Consider the following 20,976-nt stretch of genomic DNA (forward strand, 5'->3'; position numbering starts at 1 on the left):
CTTTATAAGCCAGGGACAGAGTTCAGGGGCTCGTTTCTCTTCTTTTAGGAGTAACTCAGTCTTTATAAGCCAGGGACAGAGTTCAGGGGCTTGTTTCTCTTCTTTTAGGAGTAACTCACGCTTTATAAGCCAGGGACAGAGTTCAGTGGCTCGTTTCTCTTCTTTTAGGTGTAACTCAGTCTTTATAAGCCAGGGACAGAGTTCAGGGGCTCGTTTCTCTTCTTTTAGGTGTAACTCAGTCTTTATAAGCCAGGGACAGAGTTCAGGGGCTCGTTTCTCTTCTTTTAGGTGTAACTCAGTCTTTATAAGCCAGGGACAGAGTTCAGGGGCTCGTTTCTCTTCTTTTAGGAGTAACTCAGTCTTTATAAGCCAGGGACAGAGTTCAGGGGCTCGTTTCTCTTCTTTTAGGAGTAACTCACTCTTTATAAGCTTAGGACAGAGTTCAGGGGCTAACGTTTAACTCTCAGGACACGGTAACCAGTCATTTTATTCCTTCCAAGTCGACTGCACTGACAGACTCGGGGAGTTATGTTGTTCTCTTTGTTTGCAGGACAGGCCTTCAGATCAAGAAACCCGACAGCAGAAGACCTAAAGGATGGTAAGGTTTTATTTTCAGCCGTGGAACCAGCAGTCATTAAGGTTTGCTTCCCTCTCAGTAGGTTTAAGGTCCTGGAAGTCAGGGCTCCACTTTTATAAGGGCAGCATCATGGAGTTTATGTAAAAACTGAACCAAACCAGAACATCTTTTACATCATTTCTATTTATTCAAAGCTGTTCAATCACACACTGTTTCTGCATTTTGCCTTTTTATTTTTGATCAAATAATGCTGGTAAATGACCCAAAAACATGCTCGTTAGGCTCATTGGTGACTCTAAATTGTCCCTAGGTGTGAGGATACATGCTTGTGTGTCTCGTGTGTCTCTGTGTGGCCTTGTGTTGGACTGATGACCGGTCCAAGGTGCACCTGAACCGGTCCAGGTGCACCTGAACAGGTCCAAGGTGCACCTGAACCGGTCCAAGATGCCCCTGGACTGGTTCAGGTCCCCCTGGACCGGTTCAGGTGCACCTTGGACCTGTTCAGGTGAACCTTGGACCGGTTCAGGTGCACCTTGGACCTGTTCAGGTGCCCCCTGGACTGGTTCAGGTGCACCTTGGACCGGTTCAGGTGCACCTTGGACCTGTTCAGGTCCCCCCTGGACCGGTTCAGGTCCCCCCTGGACTGGTTCAGGTGCACCTGGACCCAATGGCAGCTGGGATGGGCTCCAGCCCCCCTGCGACCCTAAATTGGATTAAGCTGGTATAGAAAATGGATGGATGCTGGTAAATGCCTTTTTTTGCATGTCCTAATTGGAAGGGGCGTCCTTTCTTTCTCACATGACTGCATCTAACTTTATTTTCCCCCCAGAGTCACCGCTCTCGAGCCTCCAGGGTGCGACAGCATGTTCACTGTGATTCCTGCTACAGCCGGCGCTGCAGGGCTCGGGTTGAGGTGTCGGTGTGCTGTGCGGTCGTCCCCTGCCGCCTGCTTTGTGGGGCTGTTTTCCACCTGTGCAAAGAGGAAGATCACCTGCTGCTCTGCCCTAACGTGAGGGTGCCCTGCCTCAATGCTGAGTACGGCTGCCCAGCTCAGATGCCCCGCTCCTCACGAGCAGCTCACCTCCAGGCGTGCCCGGCCAGTGTGGTTTGTTGCTCCATGGAGTGGCTCCGCTGGCCCACCGATGATGCCCACTCCCATCAGAATACAGAGCTTCATGAGAACCTGATCAGAGAACCGGGGGGAAGTCTTGATCTGGCTATGGCCCTGAAAGATCAGGATCGTCTGTTTCACTCCATAAAGATGAAGAAGCTGTTCCCAGAGCTGATCAAGAGCGTGGAGGAAGAGGAGAGGGAGGCAGAAAGGAGGAACAAGGAGAGGAGGAAGGAAAAGGAGAGGAAGGAAAAGGAAAAGGCCATCTTGGAGAAGGAGGAAGCAGAGAGAGCAGCTGCAGAAGAGGTCGGCGATAACACCTGGAAGTCTTTCAACATACACAACATTAACTTCCCTCGTGTGAAAAAGGCCGAGGAGGAGGAGGAGGATGATGAATATCAGCCAGAGTTAACTCAAGAAGAAAGGGAAGCTCTTGCCAGGGCATCAGTGGACGCTGATTTGTTAGCGAACTACAACAGCTGGGAGCGCATGTTCAGCATGGAGATGGGCGGCTGCAGGGAAGCCACAGGGGAAGCTGCAGCTAAAGGACCGGCTAAAGCCAGGGGGGGGCGCCTGGATACTCTGACAGAGGAAGGTGCAGCAGGTGCAGCAGCATCAGTGAGTGGGGCATCTTCCTCTTCCTCCTGTGCTGCTGGGAAAGCTAAAATGAAGAAGTTTGTGTACGAACGCGTGGAACCGATGAAGATCATCACCGTACGCACCTTTAAAATCCCAACCAGCTTCTCTGCCAGGCACAACCGCATCCGCAATCCTGGTTTCTACAAGAAAGTGAGTGAAGCAGTGGACACCAGCGACCTGGGGGTGGCGCAAGAGGACATGCCCGTGTGGGAGGAAGTTCAGGTGAGGGACGGTTACATGCTGCGACACTTAATTTTCTCTCAAACGTCCCGTCATTCCGACACTTTTTTCCTCCTATGGTCGGAATGGCGGTATGTTTTTTTTTTTTTTAACATACCACCATCCCGACAGTTTCTTTTAATAGCCTATTTTTTACCCAAAACATTTTGCACTAATGATATGCCGGCGCAAATACGCCCTAAAGTTTGGCGCACAAACTCTGCACATGCAGAGGCCACAGCCTCGCAAACAAACTTTAATAAACTATTATCAAAATCCCCTGAAATGTCAAATATAAAAATACAGATATTAATGTAACTCTGGCGAGACTGAAGCTGATTAAGCAGAAATACAGTGTCAGTGAGCTGTCAGCAGCCAGATGGAGCGGAGCTCTCCACAGATGCGTCTTTTCCACGCTGTCATCATATGCAAAAGTAATAATTGCAATTACAGATCACGGCTACTGCACAGGACACAGTTGCGAGCACTCTGCCTTGCCTTGCCAATAGGAGAGGAGAGAAATGACAGCATAGAACGTATAAAACACAACAAAATGCAGTAAAAACGTTTATTCATGTAATTCACGTGATTTATGAGTTCTCGCTCCAATTTTGGGAAGCGCGGATGGGCTTTGCGCATTTGGCACAAACACACAGCCGTTGCGCAAGGCTTTCTACAGCCTGTTGATATCTTAAGGACCTAACTGGTCACACCTGGGAGTAAATGTCATGTAGAGATTGTTTTTACATGACATTACAGCTGAACATATAGCTTTCATCCACAAACCAACGTGGGAGAGCCCGAAGACGCATGTGCCAGACGCACAGAGGCATGCGTAAAACCGATTTTGACCACTTCATGCTGTTTATTTGCTTTCTTTTAGTTAACTTTCGTTTATTTTGGATTCTTGTGCGTATTATGGAGCCGTTTCGGTCCATGTTTGTAAGCCTTTTTTTCCTGGTTTAAATTTTCGGAAGTTGAAACAAGTGGCATTGGAGTGTGTGATTGAAACCCACCGCGGTCTGCTTCTCCTCCTCCAGTTGCCGAGACTTTGTGTTTTTAATAACGCTTATCTGTAAACATGTGTTAAACATATAAATTGCATGAACAGAAAGAAGGGGCTCACCTGTTGAGTAACGCACATTTCCATATACGGAAAGCCTTGTCGGAATAGCGGGATGTCGGAATGGGTGTTGCCACCCATGAGGGACGTCCCCTATGGACCTCCAGCGAAAACAAGCCATGAGCACACTGTGTAAACCAGTTTAAACACCCTCCAGCTGATGTTCTTCTCTATCAAAACCTGTTTAACCCACCAAGATTAGACAGTTAAAGGCAGAGAAACTGGGAAAACGTTGGCCTCGGAAGTTGGAACTCAGAGCTGAGGGAGCTAACACCCAAGCTAGCAAAGATGGAAAACCACAGATATTTCCTAACTGATAAAACAAGCTATTTTTTTCCAATATAGCTTGATTACAGGACATTCTGCTGGATAAATATATAAATATATTATAAATATTAACACCTGCAGGCTGTTCACTGATAGCACCATGTGTGGGACTGATTATATGAAGTGACAGAAGTACGAATACACAGTTATTACAGCAGCTTTTTATGGTTCTTTGACTTTCTGAGCCAGAAATCTGACCTTCTAGTTAATTTTCCCTACTAACTCTGTCCCTCAGATATAACATTACATGTCCTCGAGAAAGACCGGAGCAACCAAACAGCCTCCATTACTGAGCTTCTTCACAAGCTGCTTCAAAACTGCACCAACAGAGGGGCTATTTGACCAAAAGCCTCAAAGTGGAAGCTCGCTTCTCTTCGCTGTAGCAGAACAGACACCAGGCTGTAAAATGTTAGGCTCACATGAGTAAAAATGAGCGATTCTGTGGACCTTGTGGCTGCAAGACTTCTCAACAACACAGAGAACTCAAAGACATTTCAGGAAACGTGCTTTTTAACAGATAAAATCCACATTTGCTTCTGTTTTAAAGGTATTTGGGTGTCTGATTTTCCTCCCAGAGAACACAGAGAACTCAAAGACTTTTCAGGAAACATGCTTTTTAACAGATAAAATCCACATTAGCTTCTGTTTTAAAGGTATTTGGGTGTCTGATTTTCCTCCCAGAGAACACAGAGAACTCAAAGACTTTCCAGGAAACATGCTTTTTAACAGATAAAATCCACATTAGCTTCTGTTTTAAAGGTATTTGGGTGTCTGATTTTCCTCCCAGAGAACACAGAGAACTCAAAGACTTTTCAGGAAACATGCTTTTTAACAGATAAAATCCACATTTGCTTCTGTTTTAAAGGTATTTGGGTGTCTGATTTTCCTCCCAGAGAACACAGAGAACTCAAAGACTTTTCAGGAAACATGCTTTTTAACAGATAAAATCCACATTTGCTTCTGTTTTAAAGGTATTTGGGTGTCTGATTTTCCTCCCAGAGAACACAGAGAACTCAAAGACATTTCAGGAAACATGCTTTTTAACAGATAAAATCCACATTTGCTTCTGTTTTAAAGGTGTTTGGGTGTCTGATTTTCCTCCCAGAGAACACAGAGAACTCAAAGACTTTTCAGGAAACATGCTTTTTAACAGATAAAATCCACATTAGCTTCTGTTTTAAAGGTATGTGGGTGTCTGATTTTCCTCCCAGAGAACACAGAGAACTCAAAGACTTTCCAGGAAACATGCTTTTTAACAGATAAAATCCACATTAGCTTCTGTTTTAAAGGTATTTGGGTGTCTGATTTTCCTCCCAGAGAACACAGAGCACTCAAAGACATTTCAGGAAACATGCTTTTTAACAGATAAAATCCACATTTGCTTCTGTTTTAAAGGTATTTGGGTGTCTGATTTTCCTCCCAGAGAACACAGAGCACTCAAAGACATTTCAGGAAACATGCTTTTTAACAGATAAAATCCACATTAGCTTCTGTTTTAAAGGTATTTGGGTGTCTGATTTTCCTCCCAGAGAACACAGAGAACTCAAAGACATTTCAGGAAACATGCTTTTTAACAGATAAAATCCACATTAGCTTCTGTTTTAAAGGTATTTGGGTGTCTGATTTTCCTCCCAGAGAACACAGAGAACTCAAAGACTTTTCAGGAAACATGCTTTTTAACAGATAAAATCCACATTTGCTTCTGTTTTAAAGGTATTTGGGTGTCTGATTTTCCTCCCAGAGAACACAGAGAACTCAAAGACATTTCAGGAAACGTGCTTTTTAACAGATAAAATCCACATTTGCTTCTGTTTTAAAGGTATTTGGGTGTCTGATTTTCCTCCCAGAGAACACAGAGAACTCAAAGACTTTTCAGGAAACATGCTTTTTAACAGATAAAATCCACATTAGCTTCTGTTTTAAAGGTATTTGGGTGTCTGATTTTCCTCCCAGAGAACACAGAGAACTCAAAGACTTTCCAGGAAACATGCTTTTTAACAGATAAAATCCACATTAGCTTCTGTTTTAAAGGTATTTGGGTGTCTGATTTTCCTCCCAGAGAACACAGAGAACTCAAAGACTTTTCAGGAAACATGCTTTTTAACAGATAAAATCCACATTTGCTTCTGTTTTAAAGGTATTTGGGTGTCTGATTTTCCTCCCAGAGAACACAGAGAACTCAAAGACTTTTCAGGAAACATGCTTTTTAACAGATAAAATCCACATTTGCTTCTGTTTTAAAGGTATTTGGGTGTCTGATTTTCCTCCCAGAGAACACAGAGAACTCAAAGACATTTCAGGAAACATGCTTTTTAACAGATAAAATCCACATTTGCTTCTGTTTTAAAGGTGTTTGGGTGTCAGATTTTCCTCCCAGAGAACACAGAGAACTCAAAGACTTTTCAGGAAACATGCTTTTTAACAGATAAAATCCACATTAGCTTCTGTTTTAAAGGTATGTGGGTGTCTGATTTTCCTCCCAGAGAACACAGAGAACTCAAAGACTTTCCAGGAAACATGCTTTTTAACAGATAAAATCCACATTAGCTTCTGTTTTAAAGGTATTTGGGTGTCTGATTTTCCTCCCAGAGAACACAGAGAACTCAAAGACATTTCAGGAAACATGCTTTTTAACAGATAAAATCCACATTAGCTTCTGTTTTAAAGGTATTTGGGTGTCTGATTTTCCTCCCAGAGAACACAGAGAACTCAAAGACATTTCAGGAAACATGCTTTTTAACAGATAAAATCCACATTTGCTTCTGTTTTAAAGGTATTTGGGTGTCTGATTTTCCTCCCAGAGAACACAGAGCACTCAAAGACATTTCAGGAAACATGCTTTTTAACAGATAAAATCCACATTAGCTTCTGTTTTAAAGGTATTTGGGTGTCTGATTTTCCTCCCAGAGAACACAGAGAACTCAAAGACTTTTCAGGAAACATGCTTTTTAACAGATAAAATCCACATTTGCTTCTGTTTTAAAGGTATTTGGGTGTCTGATTTTCCTCCCAGAGAACACAGAGAACTCAAAGACTTTTCAGGAAACGTGCTTTTTAACAGATAAAATCCACATTTGCTTCTGTTTTAAAGGTATTTGGGTGTCTGATTTTCCTCCCAGAGAACACAGAGAACTCAAAGACTTTTCAGGAAACATGCTTTTTAACAGATAAAATCCACATTTGCTTCTGTTTTAAAGGTATTTGGGTGTCTGATTTTCCTCCCAGAGAACACAGAGAACTCAAAGACTTTTCAGGAAACATGCTTTTTAACAGATAAAATCCACATTAGCTTCTGTTTTAAAGGTATTTGGGTGTCTGATTTTCCTCCCAGAGAACACAGAGAACTCAAAGACTTTTCAGGAAACATGCTTTTTAACAGATAAAATCCACATTTGCTTCTGTTTTAAAGGTATTTGGGTGTCTGATTTTCCTCCCAGAGAACACAGAGAACTCAAAGACTTTTCAGGAAACATGCTTTTTAACAGATAAAATCCACATTTGCTTCTGTTTTAAAGGTATTTGGGTGTCTGATTTTCCTCCCAGAGAACACAGAGAACTCAAAGACATTTCAGGAAACATGCTTTTTAACAGATAAAATCCACATTTGCTTCTGTTTTAAAGGTGTTTGGGTGTCTGATTTTCCTCCCAGAGAACACAGAGAACTCAAAGACTTTTCAGGAAACATGCTTTTTAACAGATAAAATCCACATTAGCTTCTGTTTTAAAGGTATGTGGGTGTCTGATTTTCCTCCCAGAGAACACAGAGAACTCAAAGACTTTCCAGGAAACATGCTTTTTAACAGATAAAATCCACATTAGCTTCTGTTTTAAAGGTATTTGGGTGTCTGATTTTCCTCCCAGAGAACACAGAGCACTCAAAGACATTTCAGGAAACATGCTTTTTAACAGATAAAATCCACATTTGCTTCTGTTTTAAAGGTATTTGGGTGTCTGATTTTCCTCCCAGAGAACACAGAGCACTCAAAGACATTTCAGGAAACATGCTTTTTAACAGATAAAATCCACATTAGCTTCTGTTTTAAAGGTATTTGGGTGTCTGATTTTCCTCCCAGAGAACACAGAGAACTCAAAGACATTTCAGGAAACATGCTTTTTAACAGATAAAATCCACATTAGCTTCTGTTTTAAAGGTATTTGGGTGTCTGATTTTCCTCCCAGAGAACACAGAGAACTCAAAGACTTTTCAGGAAACATGCTTTTTAACAGATAAAATCCACATTTGCTTCTGTTTTAAAGGTATTTGGGTGTCTGATTTTCCTCCCAGAGAACACAGAGAACTCAAAGACATTTCAGGAAACGTGCTTTTTAACAGATAAAATCCACATTTGCTTCTGTTTTAAAGGTATTTGGGTGTCTGATTTTCCTCCCAGAGAACACAGAGAACTCAAAGACTTTTCAGGAAACATGCTTTTTAACAGATAAAATCCACATTAGCTTCTGTTTTAAAGGTATTTGGGTGTCTGATTTTCCTCCCAGAGAACACAGAGAACTCAAAGACTTTCCAGGAAACATGCTTTTTAACAGATAAAATCCACATTAGCTTCTGTTTTAAAGGTATTTGGGTGTCTGATTTTCCTCCCAGAGAACACAGAGAACTCAAAGACTTTTCAGGAAACATGCTTTTTAACAGATAAAATCCACATTTGCTTCTGTTTTAAAGGTATTTGGGTGTCTGATTTTCCTCCCAGAGAACACAGAGAACTCAAAGACTTTTCAGGAAACATGCTTTTTAACAGATAAAATCCACATTTGCTTCTGTTTTAAAGGTATTTGGGTGTCTGATTTTCCTCCCAGAGAACACAGAGAACTCAAAGACATTTCAGGAAACATGCTTTTTAACAGATAAAATCCACATTTGCTTCTGTTTTAAAGGTGTTTGGGTGTCTGATTTTCCTCCCAGAGAACACAGAGAACTCAAAGACTTTTCAGGAAACATGCTTTTTAACAGATAAAATCCACATTAGCTTCTGTTTTAAAGGTATGTGGGTGTCTGATTTTCCTCCCAGAGAACACAGAGAACTCAAAGACTTTCCAGGAAACATGCTTTTTAACAGATAAAATCCACATTAGCTTCTGTTTTAAAGGTATTTGGGTGTCTGATTTTCCTCCCAGAGAACACAGAGAACTCAAAGACATTTCAGGAAACATGCTTTTTAACAGATAAAATCCACATTAGCTTCTGTTTTAAAGGTATTTGGGTGTCTGATTTTCCTCCCAGAGAACACAGAGAACTCAAAGACATTTCAGGAAACATGCTTTTTAACAGATAAAATCCACATTTGCTTCTGTTTTAAAGGTATTTGGGTGTCTGATTTTCCTCCCAGAGAACACAGAGAACTCAAAGACTTTTCAGGAAACGTGCTTTTTAACAGATAAAATCCACATTAGCTTCTGTTTTAAAGGTATTTGGGTGTCTGATTTTCCTCCCAGAGAACACAGAGAACTCAAAGACTTTTCAGGAAACATGCTTTTTAACAGATAAAATCCACATTTGCTTCTGTTTTAAAGGTATTTGGGTGTCTGATTTTCCTCCCAGAGAACACAGAGAACTCAAAGACTTTTCAGGAAACATGCTTTTTAACAGATAAAATCCATATTTGCTTCTGTTTTAAATGTATTTGGGTGTCTGATTTTCCTCCCAGAGAACACAGAGAACTCAAAGACTTTTCAGGAAACGTGCTTTTTAACAGATAAAATCCACATTAGCTTCTGTTTTAAAGGTATTTGGGTGTCTGATTTTCCTCCCAGGCCTCCCTGCTGTGCTGCCTGGAGCGGGAGCAGAGGGGTCACCTCATTGCCGAGTGCTCAAGCACCGACAGCCTGCTGTCGCATGAAGGCACGCAGACCTACAACTTCCCATCTGCTCCTTTCCAAGCGAACATGTCGCTGGCGGACCTGACGGCTAAGAAACCACCGGAGCTGCATCTTCAGCTGCAGGTGGAGAGCGTCACCGGCCGACACCACAAGGCCAACTCCGCCTTCACCTTCCTCTGTGGAAACACCTTCCAGCGCAGAGAATACGGCAAACACTACAAGTGAGTTTCTACAGTCTTACTCCTGATATATATCACAACACATCCCTTTATTCTATTCTATTCTACTGATCGATATGCCTCCAAATGCAGGAACATCCACAGCGACATCCAGATGAGTGTGAACGGCTGGTTCGAGCAGAGATGCCCTCTGGCGTATCTGGGCTGCACCTACAGCCAGAGGAGGTTTCAGCCCTCAACACACGACGCCACCGTCACCTACAAGTGAGACAAATGAATGAAGAAGACGGGAAAGAGGATGAATAGATGTGATCAAACTCAAACTGCAGTTTAAAAGCTTGACTCCAATGAGGCTGGGTCCTCGAGGTTTTAGATGTTTCCCTGCAGGTTTTAGATGTTTCCCTGCAGGTTTTAGACGTTTCCCTGCAGGTTTTAGACGTTTCCCTGCAGGTTTTAGACGTTTTCCTGCAGGTTTTAGACGTTTTCCTGCAGGTTTTAGACGTTTCCCTGCAGGTTTTAGACGTTTCCCTGCAGGTTTTAGACGTTTCCCTGCAGGTTTTAGATGTTTCCCTGCAGGTTTTAGACGTTTTCCTGCAGGTTTTAGATGTTTCCCTGCAGGTTTTAGACGTTTCCCTGCAGGTTTTAGACGTTTCCCTGCAGGTTTTAGATGTTTTCCTGCAGGTTTTAGATGTTTCCCTGCAGGTTTTAGATGTTTTCCTGCAGGTTTTAGATGTTTCCCTGCAGGTTTTAGATGTTTCCTGCAGGTTTTAGATGTTTCCTGCAGGTTTTAGATGTTTCCCTGCAGGTTTTAGACGTTTCCCTGCAGGTTTTAGATGTTTCCCTGCAGGTTTTAGATGTTTTCCTGCAGGTTTTAGACGTTTCCCTGCAGGTTTTAGATGTTTCCCTGCAGGTTTTAGATGTTTCCCTGCAGGTTTTAGACGTTTCCCTGCAGGTTTTAGATGTTTCCCTGCAGGTTTTAGACGTTTCCCTGCAGGTTTTAGATGTTTCCCTGCAGGTTTTAGATGTTTTCCTGCAGGTTTTAGACGTTTCCTGCAGGTTTTAGATGTTTCCCTGCAGGTTTTAGATGTTTTCCTGCAGGTTTTAGATGTTTCCTGCAGGTTTTAGATGTTTCCCTGCAGGTTTTAGATGTTTCCCTGTAGGTTTTAGATGTTTCCTGCAGGTTTTAGATGTTTCCTGCAGGTTTTAGATGTTTCCCTGTAGGTTTTAGATGTTTCCTGCAGGTTTTAGATGTTTCCCTGCAGGTTTTAGATGTTTCCTGCAGGTTTTAGACGTTTCCCTGCAGGTTTTAGACGTTTCCTGCAGGTTTTAGATGTTTTCCTGCAGGTTTTAGATGTTTCCCTGCAGGTTTTAGATGTTTCCTGCAGGTTTTAGATGTTTCCCTGCAGGTTTTAGATGTTTCCCTGCAGGTTTTAGACGTTTCCCTGCAGGTTTCAGATGTTTCCTGCAGGTTTTAGATGTTTCCCTGTAGGTTTTAGATGTTTCCTGCAGGTTTTAGATGTTTCCCTGCAGGTTTTAGATGTTTCCTGCAGGTTTTAGACGTTTCCCTGCAGGTTTTAGACGTTTCCCTGCAGGTTTTAGACGTTTCCCTGCAGGTTTTAGACGTTTCCTGCAGGTTTTAGACGTTTCCTGCAGGTTTTAGATGTTTCCCTGCAAGTTTTAGCTGTTTCCCTGCAGGTTTTAGATTTTTCCTGCAGGTTTTAGATTTTTCCTGCAGGTTTTAGACGTTTCCTGCAGGTTTTAGATGTTTCCTGCAGGTTTTAGATGTTTCCTGCAAGTTTTAGCTGTTTCCCTGCAGGTTTTAGATGTTTCCCTGCAGGTTTTAGACGTTTCCCTGCAGGTTTTAGAAGTTTCCCTGCAGGTTTTAGATGTTTCCCTGCAGGTTTTAGATGTTTCCCTGTAGGTTTTAGATGTTTTCCTGCAGGTTTTAGATGTTTCCCTGCAGGTTTTAGATGTTTCCCTGCAGGTTTTAGACGTTTCCCTGCAGGTTTTAGACGTTTCCCTGCAGGTTTTAGACGTTTCCTGCAGGTTTTAGATGTTTCCCTGCAGGTTTTAGATGTTTCCTGCAGGTTTTAGATGTTTCCCTGCAGGTTTTAGATGTTTTCCTGCAGGTTTTAGATGTTTCCCTGCAGGTTTTAGATGTTTTCCTGCAGGTTTTAGATGTTTTCCTGCAGGTTTTAGATGTTTTCCTGCAGGTTCTAGATGTTTCCCTGCAGGTTTTAGATGTTTTCCTGCAGGTTTTAGATGTTTTCCTGCAGGTTTTAGATGTTTCCCTGCAGGTTTTAGATGTTTCCCTGCAGGTTTTAGATTTTTCCTGCAGGTTTTAGACGTTTCCCTGCAGGTTTTAGAAGTTTCCCTGCAGGTTTTAGATGTTTCCCTGCAGGTTTTAGATGTTTCCCTGTAGGTTTTAGATGTTTTCCTGCAGGTTTTAGATGTTTCCCTGCAGGTTTTAGATGTTTCCCTGCAGGTTTTAGACGTTTCCCTGCAGGTTTTAGACGTTTCCCTGCAGGTTTTAGACGTTTCCTGCAGGTTTTAGATGTTTCCCTGCAGGTTTTAGATGTTTCCTGCAGGTTTTAGATGTTTCCCTGCAGGTTTTAGATGTTTTCCTGCAGGTTTTAGATGTTTCCCTGCAGGTTTTAGATGTTTTCCTGCAGGTTTTAGATGTTTTCCTGCAGGTTTTAGATGTTTTCCTGCAGGTTCTAGATGTTTCCCTGCAGGTTTTAGATGTTTTCCTGCAGGTTTTAGATGTTTTCCTGCAGGTTTTAGATGTTTCCCTGCAGGTTTTAGATGTTTCCCTGCAGGTTTTAGATTTTTCCTGCAGGTTTTAGATTTTTCCTGCAGGTTTTAGACGTTTCCTGCAGGTTTTAGATGTTTCCTGCAGGTTTTAGATGTTTCCTGCAAGTTTTAGCTGTTTCCCTGCAGGTTTTAGATGTTTCCCTGCAGGTTTTAGATGTTTCCCTGCAGGTTTTAGATGTTTCCCTGCAGGTTTTAGATGTTTCCCTGCAGGTTTTAGATTTTTCCTGCAGGTTTTAGATTTTTCCTGCAGGTTTTAGACGTTTCCTGCAGGTTTTAGATGTTTCCTGCAGGTTTTAGATGTTTCCCTGCAGGTTTTAGATGTTTCCCTGCAGGTTTTAGATGTTTCCCTGCAGGTTTTAGATGTTTCCCTGCAGGTTTTAGATTTTTCCTGCAGGTTTTAGATTTTTCCTGCAGGTTTTAGACGTTTCCTGCAGGTTTTAGATGTTTCCTGCAGGTTTTAGATGTTTCCCTGCAGGTTTTAGATGTTTCCCTGCAGGTTTTAGATTTTTCCTGCAGGTTTTAGATGTTTCCCTGCAGGTTTTAGACGTTTCCTGCAGGTTTTAGATGTTTCCTGCAGGTTTTAGATGTTTCCCTGCAGGTTTTAGATGTTTCCCTGCAGGTTTTAGATGTTTCCCTGCAGGTTTTAGACGTTTCCCTGCAGGTTTTAGAAGTTTCCCTGCAGGTTTTAGATGTTTCCCTGCAGGTTTTAGATGTTTCCCTGTAGGTTTTAGATGTTTTCCTGCAGGTTTTAGATGTTTCCCTGCAGGTTTTAGATGTTTCCCTGCAGGTTTTAGACGTTTCCCTGCAGGTTTTAGACGTTTCCCTGCAGGTTTTAGACGTTTCCTGCAGGTTTTAGATGTTTCCCTGCAGGTTTTAGATGTTTCCTGCAGGTTTTAGATGTTTCCCTGCAGGTTTTAGATGTTTTCCTGCAGGTTTTAGATGTTTCCCTGCAGGTTTTAGATGTTTTCCTGCAGGTTTTAGATGTTTTCCTGCAGGTTTTAGATGTTTTCCTGCAGGTTCTAGATGTTTCCCTGCAGGTTTTAGATGTTTTCCTGCAGGTTTTAGACGTTTTCCTGCAGGTTTTAGACGTTTTCCTGCAGGTTTTAGACGTTTCCCTGCAGGTTTTAGACGTTTCCCTGCAGGTTTTAGACGTTTCCCTGCAGGTTTTAGATGTTTCCCTGCAGGTTTTAGACGTTTTCCTGCAGGTTTTAGATGTTTCCCTGCAGGTTTTAGACGTTTCCCTGCAGGTTTTAGACGTTTCCCTGCAGGTTTTAGATGTTTTCCTGCAGGTTTTAGATGTTTCCCTGCAGGTTTTAGATGTTTTCCTGCAGGTTTTAGATGTTTCCCTGCAGGTTTTAGATGTTTCCTGCAGGTTTTAGATGTTTCCTGCAGGTTTTAGATGTTTCCCTGCAGGTTTTAGACGTTTCCCTGCAGGTTTTAGACGTTTCCCTGCAGGTTTTAGATGTTTTCCTGCAGGTTTTAGACGTTTCCCTGCAGGTTTTAGATGTTTCCCTGCAGGTTTTAGACGTTTCCCTGCAGGTTTTAGACGTTTCCCTGCAGGTTTTAGATGTTTCCCTGCAGGTTTTAGACGTTTCCCTGCAGGTTTTAGATGTTTCCCTGCAGGTTTTAGATGTTTTCCTGCAGGTTTTAGACGTTTCCTGCAGGTTTTAGATGTTTCCCTGCAGGTTTTAGATGTTTTCCTGCAGGTTTTAGATGTTTCCTGCAGGTTTTAGATGTTTCCCTGCAGGTTTTAGATGTTTCCCTGTAGGTTTTAGATGTTTCCTGCAGGTTTTAGATGTTTCCTGCAGGTTTTAGATGTTTCCCTGTAGGTTTTAGATGTTTCCTGCAGGTTTTAGATGTTTCCCTGCAGGTTTTAGATGTTTCCTGCAGGTTTTAGACGTTTCCCTGCAGGTTTTAGACGTTTCCTGCAGGTTTTAGATGTTTTCCTGCAGGTTTTAGATGTTTCCCTGTAGGTTTTAGATGTTTCCTGCAGGTTTTAGATGTTTCCCTGCAGGTTTTAGATGTTTCCCTGCAGGTTTTAGACGTTTCCCTGCAGGTTTCAGATGTTTCCCTGCAGGTTTTAGCTGTTTCCTGCAGGTTTTAGATGTTTCCCTGTAGGTTTTAGATGTTTCCTGCAGGTTTTAGATGTTTCCCTGCAGGTTTTAGATGTTTCCTGCAGGTTTTAGACGTTTCCCTGCAGGTTTTAGACGTTTCCCTGCAGGTTTTAGACGTTTCCCTGCAGGTTTTAGACGTTTCCCTGCAGGTTTTAGACGTTTCCTGCAGGTTTTAGACGTTTCCTGCAGGTTTTAGATGTTTCCCTGCAAGTTTTAGCTGTTTCCCTGCAGGTTTTAGATTTTTCCTGCAGGTTTTAGATTTTTCCTGCAGGTTTTAGACGTTTCCTGCAGGTTTTAGATGTTTCCTGCAGGTTTTAGATGTTTCCTGCAAGTTTTAGCTGTTTCCCTGCAGGTTTTAGATGTTTCCCTGCAGGTTTTAGACGTTTCCCTGCAGGTTTTAGAAGTTTCCCTGCAGGTTTTAGATGTTTCCCTGTAGGTTTTAGATGTTTTCCTGCAGGTTTTAGATGTTTCCCTGCAGGTTTTAGATGTTTCCCTGCAGGTTTTAGACGTTTCCCTGCAGGTTTTAGACGTTTCCCTGCAGGTTTTAGACGTTTCCTGCAGGTTTTAGATGTTTCCCTGCAGGTTTTAGATGTTTCCTGCAGGTTTTAGATGTTTCCCTGCAGGTTTTAGATGTTTTCCTGCAGGTTTTAGATGTTTCCCTGCAGGTTTTAGATGTTTTCCTGCAGGTTTTAGATGTTTTCCTGCAGGTTTTAGATGTTTTCCTGCAGGTTCTAGATGTTTCCCTGCAGGTTTTAGACGTTTCCCTGCAGGTTTTAGACGTTTCCCTGCAGGTTTTAGATGTTTCCCTGCAGGTTTTAGACGTTTTCCTGCAGGTTTTAGATGTTTCCCTGCAGGTTTTAGACGTTTCCCTGCAGGTTTTAGACGTTTCCCTGCAGGTTTTAGATGTTTTCCTGCAGGTTTTAGATGTTTCCCTGCAGGTTTTAGATGTTTTCCTGCAGGTTTTAGATGTTTCCCTGCAGGTTTTAGATGTTTCCTGCAGGTTTTAGATGTTTCCTGCAGGTTTTAGATGTTTCCCTGCAGGTTTTAGACGTTTCCCTGCAGGTTTTAGACGTTTCCCTGCAGGTTTTAGATGTTTTCCTGCAGGTTTTAGACGTTTCCCTGCAGGTTTTAGATGTTTCCCTGCAGGTTTTAGACGTTTCCCTGCAGGTTTTAGACGTTTCCCTGCAGGTTTTAGATGTTTCCCTGCAGGTTTTAGACGTTTCCCTGCAGGTTTTAGATGTTTCCCTGCAGGTTTTAGATGTTTTCCTGCAGGTTTTAGACGTTTCCTGCAGGTTTTAGATGTTTCCCTGCAGGTTTTAGATGTTTTCCTGCAGGTTTTAGATGTTTCCTGCAGGTTTTAGATGTTTCCCTGCAGGTTTTAGATGTTTCCCTGTAGGTTTTAGATGTTTCCTGCAGGTTTTAGATGTTTCCTGCAGGTTTTAGATGTTTCCCTGTAGGTTTTAGATGTTTCCTGCAGGTTTTAGATGTTTCCCTGCAGGTTTTAGATGTTTCCTGCAGGTTTTAGACGTTTCCCTGCAGGTTTTAGACGTTTCCTGCAGGTTTTAGATGTTTTCCTGCAGGTTTTAGATGTTTCCCTGTAGGTTTTAGATGTTTCCTGCAGGTTTTAGATGTTTCCCTGCAGGTTTTAGATGTTTCCCTGCAGGTTTTAGACGTTTCCCTGCAGGTTTCAGATGTTTCCCTGCAGGTTTTAGCTGTTTCCTGCAGGTTTTAGATGTTTCCCTGTAGGTTTTAGATGTTTCCTGCAGGTTTTAGATGTTTCCCTGCAGGTTTTAGATGTTTCCTGCAGGTTTTAGACGTTTCCCTGCAGGTTTTAGACGTTTCCCTGCAGGTTTTAGACGTTTCCCTGCAGGTTTTAGACGTTTCCCTGCAGGTTTTAGACGTTTCCTGCAGGTTTTAGACGTTTCCTGCAGGTTTTAGATGTTTCCCTGCAAGTTTTAGCTGTTTCCCTGCAGGTTTTAGATTTTTCCTGCAGGTTTTAGATTTTTCCTGCAGGTTTTAGACGTTTCCTGCAGGTTTTAGATGTTTCCTGCAGGTTTTAGATGTTTCCTGCAAGTTTTAGCTGTTTCCCTGCAGGTTTTAGATGTTTCCCTGCAGGTTTTAGACGTTTCCCTGCAGGTTTTAGAAGTTTCCCTGCAGGTTTTAGATGTTTCCCTGTAGGTTTTAGATGTTTTCCTGCAGGTTTTAGATGTTTCCCTGCAGGTTTTAGATGTTTCCCTGCAGGTTTTAGACGTTTCCCTGCAGGTTTTAGACGTTTCCCTGCAGGTTTTAGACGTTTCCTGCAGGTTTTAGATGTTTCCCTGCAGGTTTTAGATGTTTCCTGCAGGTTTTAGATGTTTCCCTGCAGGTTTTAGATGTTTTCCTGCAGGTTTTAGATGTTTCCCTGCAGGTTTTAGATGTTTTCCTGCAGGTTTTAGATGTTTTCCTGCAGGTTTTAGATGTTTTCCTGCAGGTTCTAGATGTTTCCCTGCAGGTTTTAGATGTTTTCCTGCAGGTTTTAGATGTTTCCCTGCAGGTTTTAGACGTTTCCCTGCAGGTTTTAGACGTTTCCCTGCAGGTTTTAGACGTTTCCTGCAGGTTTTAGATGTTTCCCTGCAGGTTTTAGATGTTTCCTGCAGGTTTTAGATGTTTCCCTGCAGGTTTTAGATGTTTTCCTGCAGGTTTTAGATGTTTCCCTGCAGGTTTTAGATGTTTTCCTGCAGGTTTTAGATGTTTTCCTGCAGGTTTTAGATGTTTTCCTGCAGGTTCTAGATGTTTCCCTGCAGGTTTTAGATGTTTTCCTGCAGGTTTTAGATGTTTCCCTGCAGGTTTTAGAGGTTTCCCTGCAGGTTTTAGATGTTTCCCTGCAGGTTTTAGACGTTTCCCTGCAGGTTTTAGACGTTTTCCTGCAGGTTTTAGACGTTTTCCTGCAGGTTTTAGATGTTTCCCTGCAGGTTTTAGATGTTTTCCTGCAGGTTTTAGATGTTTCCTGCTGGTTTTAGATGTTTCCTGCAGGTTTTAGATGTTTCCCTGCAGGTTTTAGATGTTTCCCTGCAGGTTTTAGATGTTTCCCTGCAGGTTTTAGATGTTTCCTGCAGGTTTTAGATGTTTCCCTGCAGGTTTTAGATGTTTCCCTGCAGGTTTTAGATGTTTTCCTGCAGGTTTTAGACGTTTCCCTGCAGGTTTTAGATGTTTTCCTGCAGGTTTTAGACGTTTCCCTGCAGGTTTTAGATGTTTCCCTGCAGGTTTCAGATGTTTCCCTGCAGGTTTTAGATGTTTCCCTGCAGGTTTTAGATGTTTCCCTGCAGGTTTCAGATGTTTCCCTGCTCCAACGCACCTTATTTAGATCAATGCCTCATTAGCTGGTTTTTGCAGAACTTAACAATCTTTTGAAGAGATCCATTTACTCTGAATCAGGTGAGTTGAAGCAGGGAAACATCTAAAACCTGCAGGACAGCGGCCCTCGAGGACCGGAGTTTGACATCCCTGATTTAGTGAGTTTTTACTGGTGACCCCTTTGCTATAAGGTCAGCTGATCTGTTGGTTTGATTTATTGTGGAAGCTTCAAGTGTTGCCTTAAAGCTGAGTGCTTTGAGGGAATTAATAACTCATCGGTTCCTGAATTGCTGCCACTGTGCAGTAAAAATCTGACGCTGAATCTTTGCTTTCAGTGAGGAGCTGGGCTGCTTTAGCCTGCATCCCGCCGCCACCTCCTCCCTGGACTTAGCGGACGCCTCTCAGAGGAGGAGAGGAGCTGAGGACTCTCTGAGCTCTCTGCCCTACGAGGTGCTGTGCCACCTGGCCGGTTTCCTGGACAGCCTGTCCCTGTCCCAGCTGGCCCTGGTGTCCCAGCTCATGAGGCAGGTGTGCTCCTCTCTGCTGCAGGAGCGAGGGATGGTCACCCTGCGCTGGGAGAAGAAGACCTCCTCACATGGAGGAGCCCAGTGGAGAGTGAAGCAGAGGGTGAGAGGTTATGGGGAGTAAAGACGGGATGATTTGAACTTTTATCTGAAAGAGAAACACATTGTTGATGAATATAAATCAAGCTGGAGCTAAACAGAGTCTCCCTTTGTTGCTGCAGGTGTGGCACTTCAGCACCTCGTTCTCCTCTGTGGACACCTGGTGTTTCAGAGACACGTCCCCCATCTCCGAGCATCTAAAGGTGTGTCCCTACAATGAGAAAGAGTCCAAGACGGAGAAGATTCAGCTGCCACGCATCCGAGAAAAAGCGCAGATCAACACGAGCTGCAGAGCTCCCTCACTGGTCGCCCTGCTGCAGCAGAAGAGGATCATGATGTAGATCTGCTGTTAGAAGCTGTCTTTTCCCCTGGAAAAATGCCACGAGACGTGATGCAGAAATGAGTTTAATTCAGCATTTTGTGTCCAAATCTGTGTGCTGAATATCTATGAAATAAAGTAAAGAAAGCAACAGACGTCTGCTGTTTTTATTCAGGAGATTCAGATGAAAAGGACCAGTGAGGGTTTGTTAGATTAATCTGGTTTTACTCTCTGTGAGAATTAATGAAGGAAAAAGGCAAGTTTATCTGTAACAATTCAAGGAAAAGGTGATTCAAAGTGCTTTACAGAGACATTAAAACAGAAGAAATAAAAAGCAGGATTTAAAATTTAAACAAAAGAAAGAAATAAGAACAATAGATAAAATCAGAAAAATTATATAAATGAAAGATAAAATCAGTTAAAATATGATTCAGTTTTGAAACTCAAGCTTATTCAGATGTTTCTTCAACCTGGACTTAAATCCTGAGAGTTTCAGCTGATCTGAGGCTTTCTGGGAGTTTGTTCCAGACATGTGGAGCATAGAAGCTGAATGCAGCTCCTCCAGGTCTGGTTCTGACTCTGGGAACTGATAAAGAACCGGATCCAGATGACCTGAGGGGTCTGGGAGGTTCATACTGGGTCAGGAGGTCAGAGGTCAGAGCTTTATGGACCAGCATCAGAACTTTAAAGTCTATCCTCTGATGGACCGGCATCAGAACTTTAAAGTCTATCCTCTGATGGACCGGCATCAGAACTTTAAAGTCTATCCTCTGATGGACCGGCATCAGAACTTTAAAGTCTATCCTCTGATGGACCAGCATCAGAACCTTAAAGTCTATCCTCTGATGGACCGGCATCAGAACTTTAAAGTCTATCCTCTGATGGACCAGCATCAGAACCTTAAAGTCTATCCTCTGATGGACCGGCATCAGAACCTTAAAGTCTATCCTCTGATGGACCAGCATCAGAACCTTAAAGTCTATCCTCTGATGGAGCAGCATCAGAACTTTAAAGTCTATCCTCTGATGGACCGGCATCAGAACTTTAAAGTCTATCCTCTGATGGACCGGCATCAGAACTTTAAAGTCTATCCTCTGATGGACCGGCATCAGAACTTTAAAGTCTATCCTCTGATGGACCAGCATCAGAACCTTAAAGTCTATCCTCTGATGGACCGGCAGCAGAACTTTAAAGTCTATCCTCTGATGGACCGGCATCAGAACTTTAAAGTCTATCCTCTGATGGACCGGCAGCCGGTGGAAAGACCTCACAGCTGGACTGAGCTGCTCCACTTCTTTGGTCTCAGTAGGACTCCAGCAGCTGAGTTCTGGATGAGCTGCAGGTGTCTGACTGACTTTTTAAAGATGCTTTTACAATAATCAGACCTCCTAAAGATGAATGCATGGAGCAGTTTTTCCAGATCTTTTAGCCTTGATATATTCTTAAGGTGATAGTCGGCTGACTTTGTTGTTGCCTGAATGTGTTTTTAGGTCTGAATCCATCACTAAACCCAGATTTCTGGCCTGGTTGGTAGTTTTTAGGTAGTTTTTAGACCCCTAACCTGTGCTTAAATACATTTTGATGTATTAATCCGTCCTTTCCCCCCCGAAGGCCTTTGGAAACTCCTTCCTGTGGCTGTTGATGCAGAGTTTTGACTTTAAATAATCACTTCAGGACCCGAAGACCATCGCTGGCGTTTGAATCACAAAAATAAGTGTTTGTTTAAGGAAAAATAATAGTTTATAGTAGTTTTTAGATTTACA

General features: G+C 42.6%; 1 protein-coding gene across 1 annotated transcript; it reads left to right on the top strand.

Annotated features, from left to right (window-relative positions):
• Positions 1-528: 528 nt before the first annotated feature.
• On the top strand, positions 529-19,235 carry LOC140280295 (F-box only protein 40-like). The gene is made up of 8 exons (XM_072375595.1): positions 529-598; positions 980-1,082; positions 1,125-1,229; positions 1,385-2,549; positions 9,766-10,052; positions 10,143-10,274; positions 18,607-18,898; positions 19,017-19,235. Exons 1-8 carry the CDS (start codon positions 529-531, stop codon positions 19,233-19,235), a joined length of 2,373 nt encoding a protein of 790 aa, XP_072231696.1.
• The last annotated feature ends 1,741 nt before the right edge of the window (positions 19,236-20,976 follow it).

This window comes from Leuresthes tenuis, unplaced genomic scaffold (assembly GCF_036924035.1).
Source record: "Leuresthes tenuis unplaced genomic scaffold, fLeuTen1.0.hap1 SCAF_21, whole genome shotgun sequence".
Taxonomy (NCBI): domain Eukaryota; kingdom Metazoa; phylum Chordata; class Actinopteri; order Atheriniformes; family Atherinopsidae; genus Leuresthes; species Leuresthes tenuis.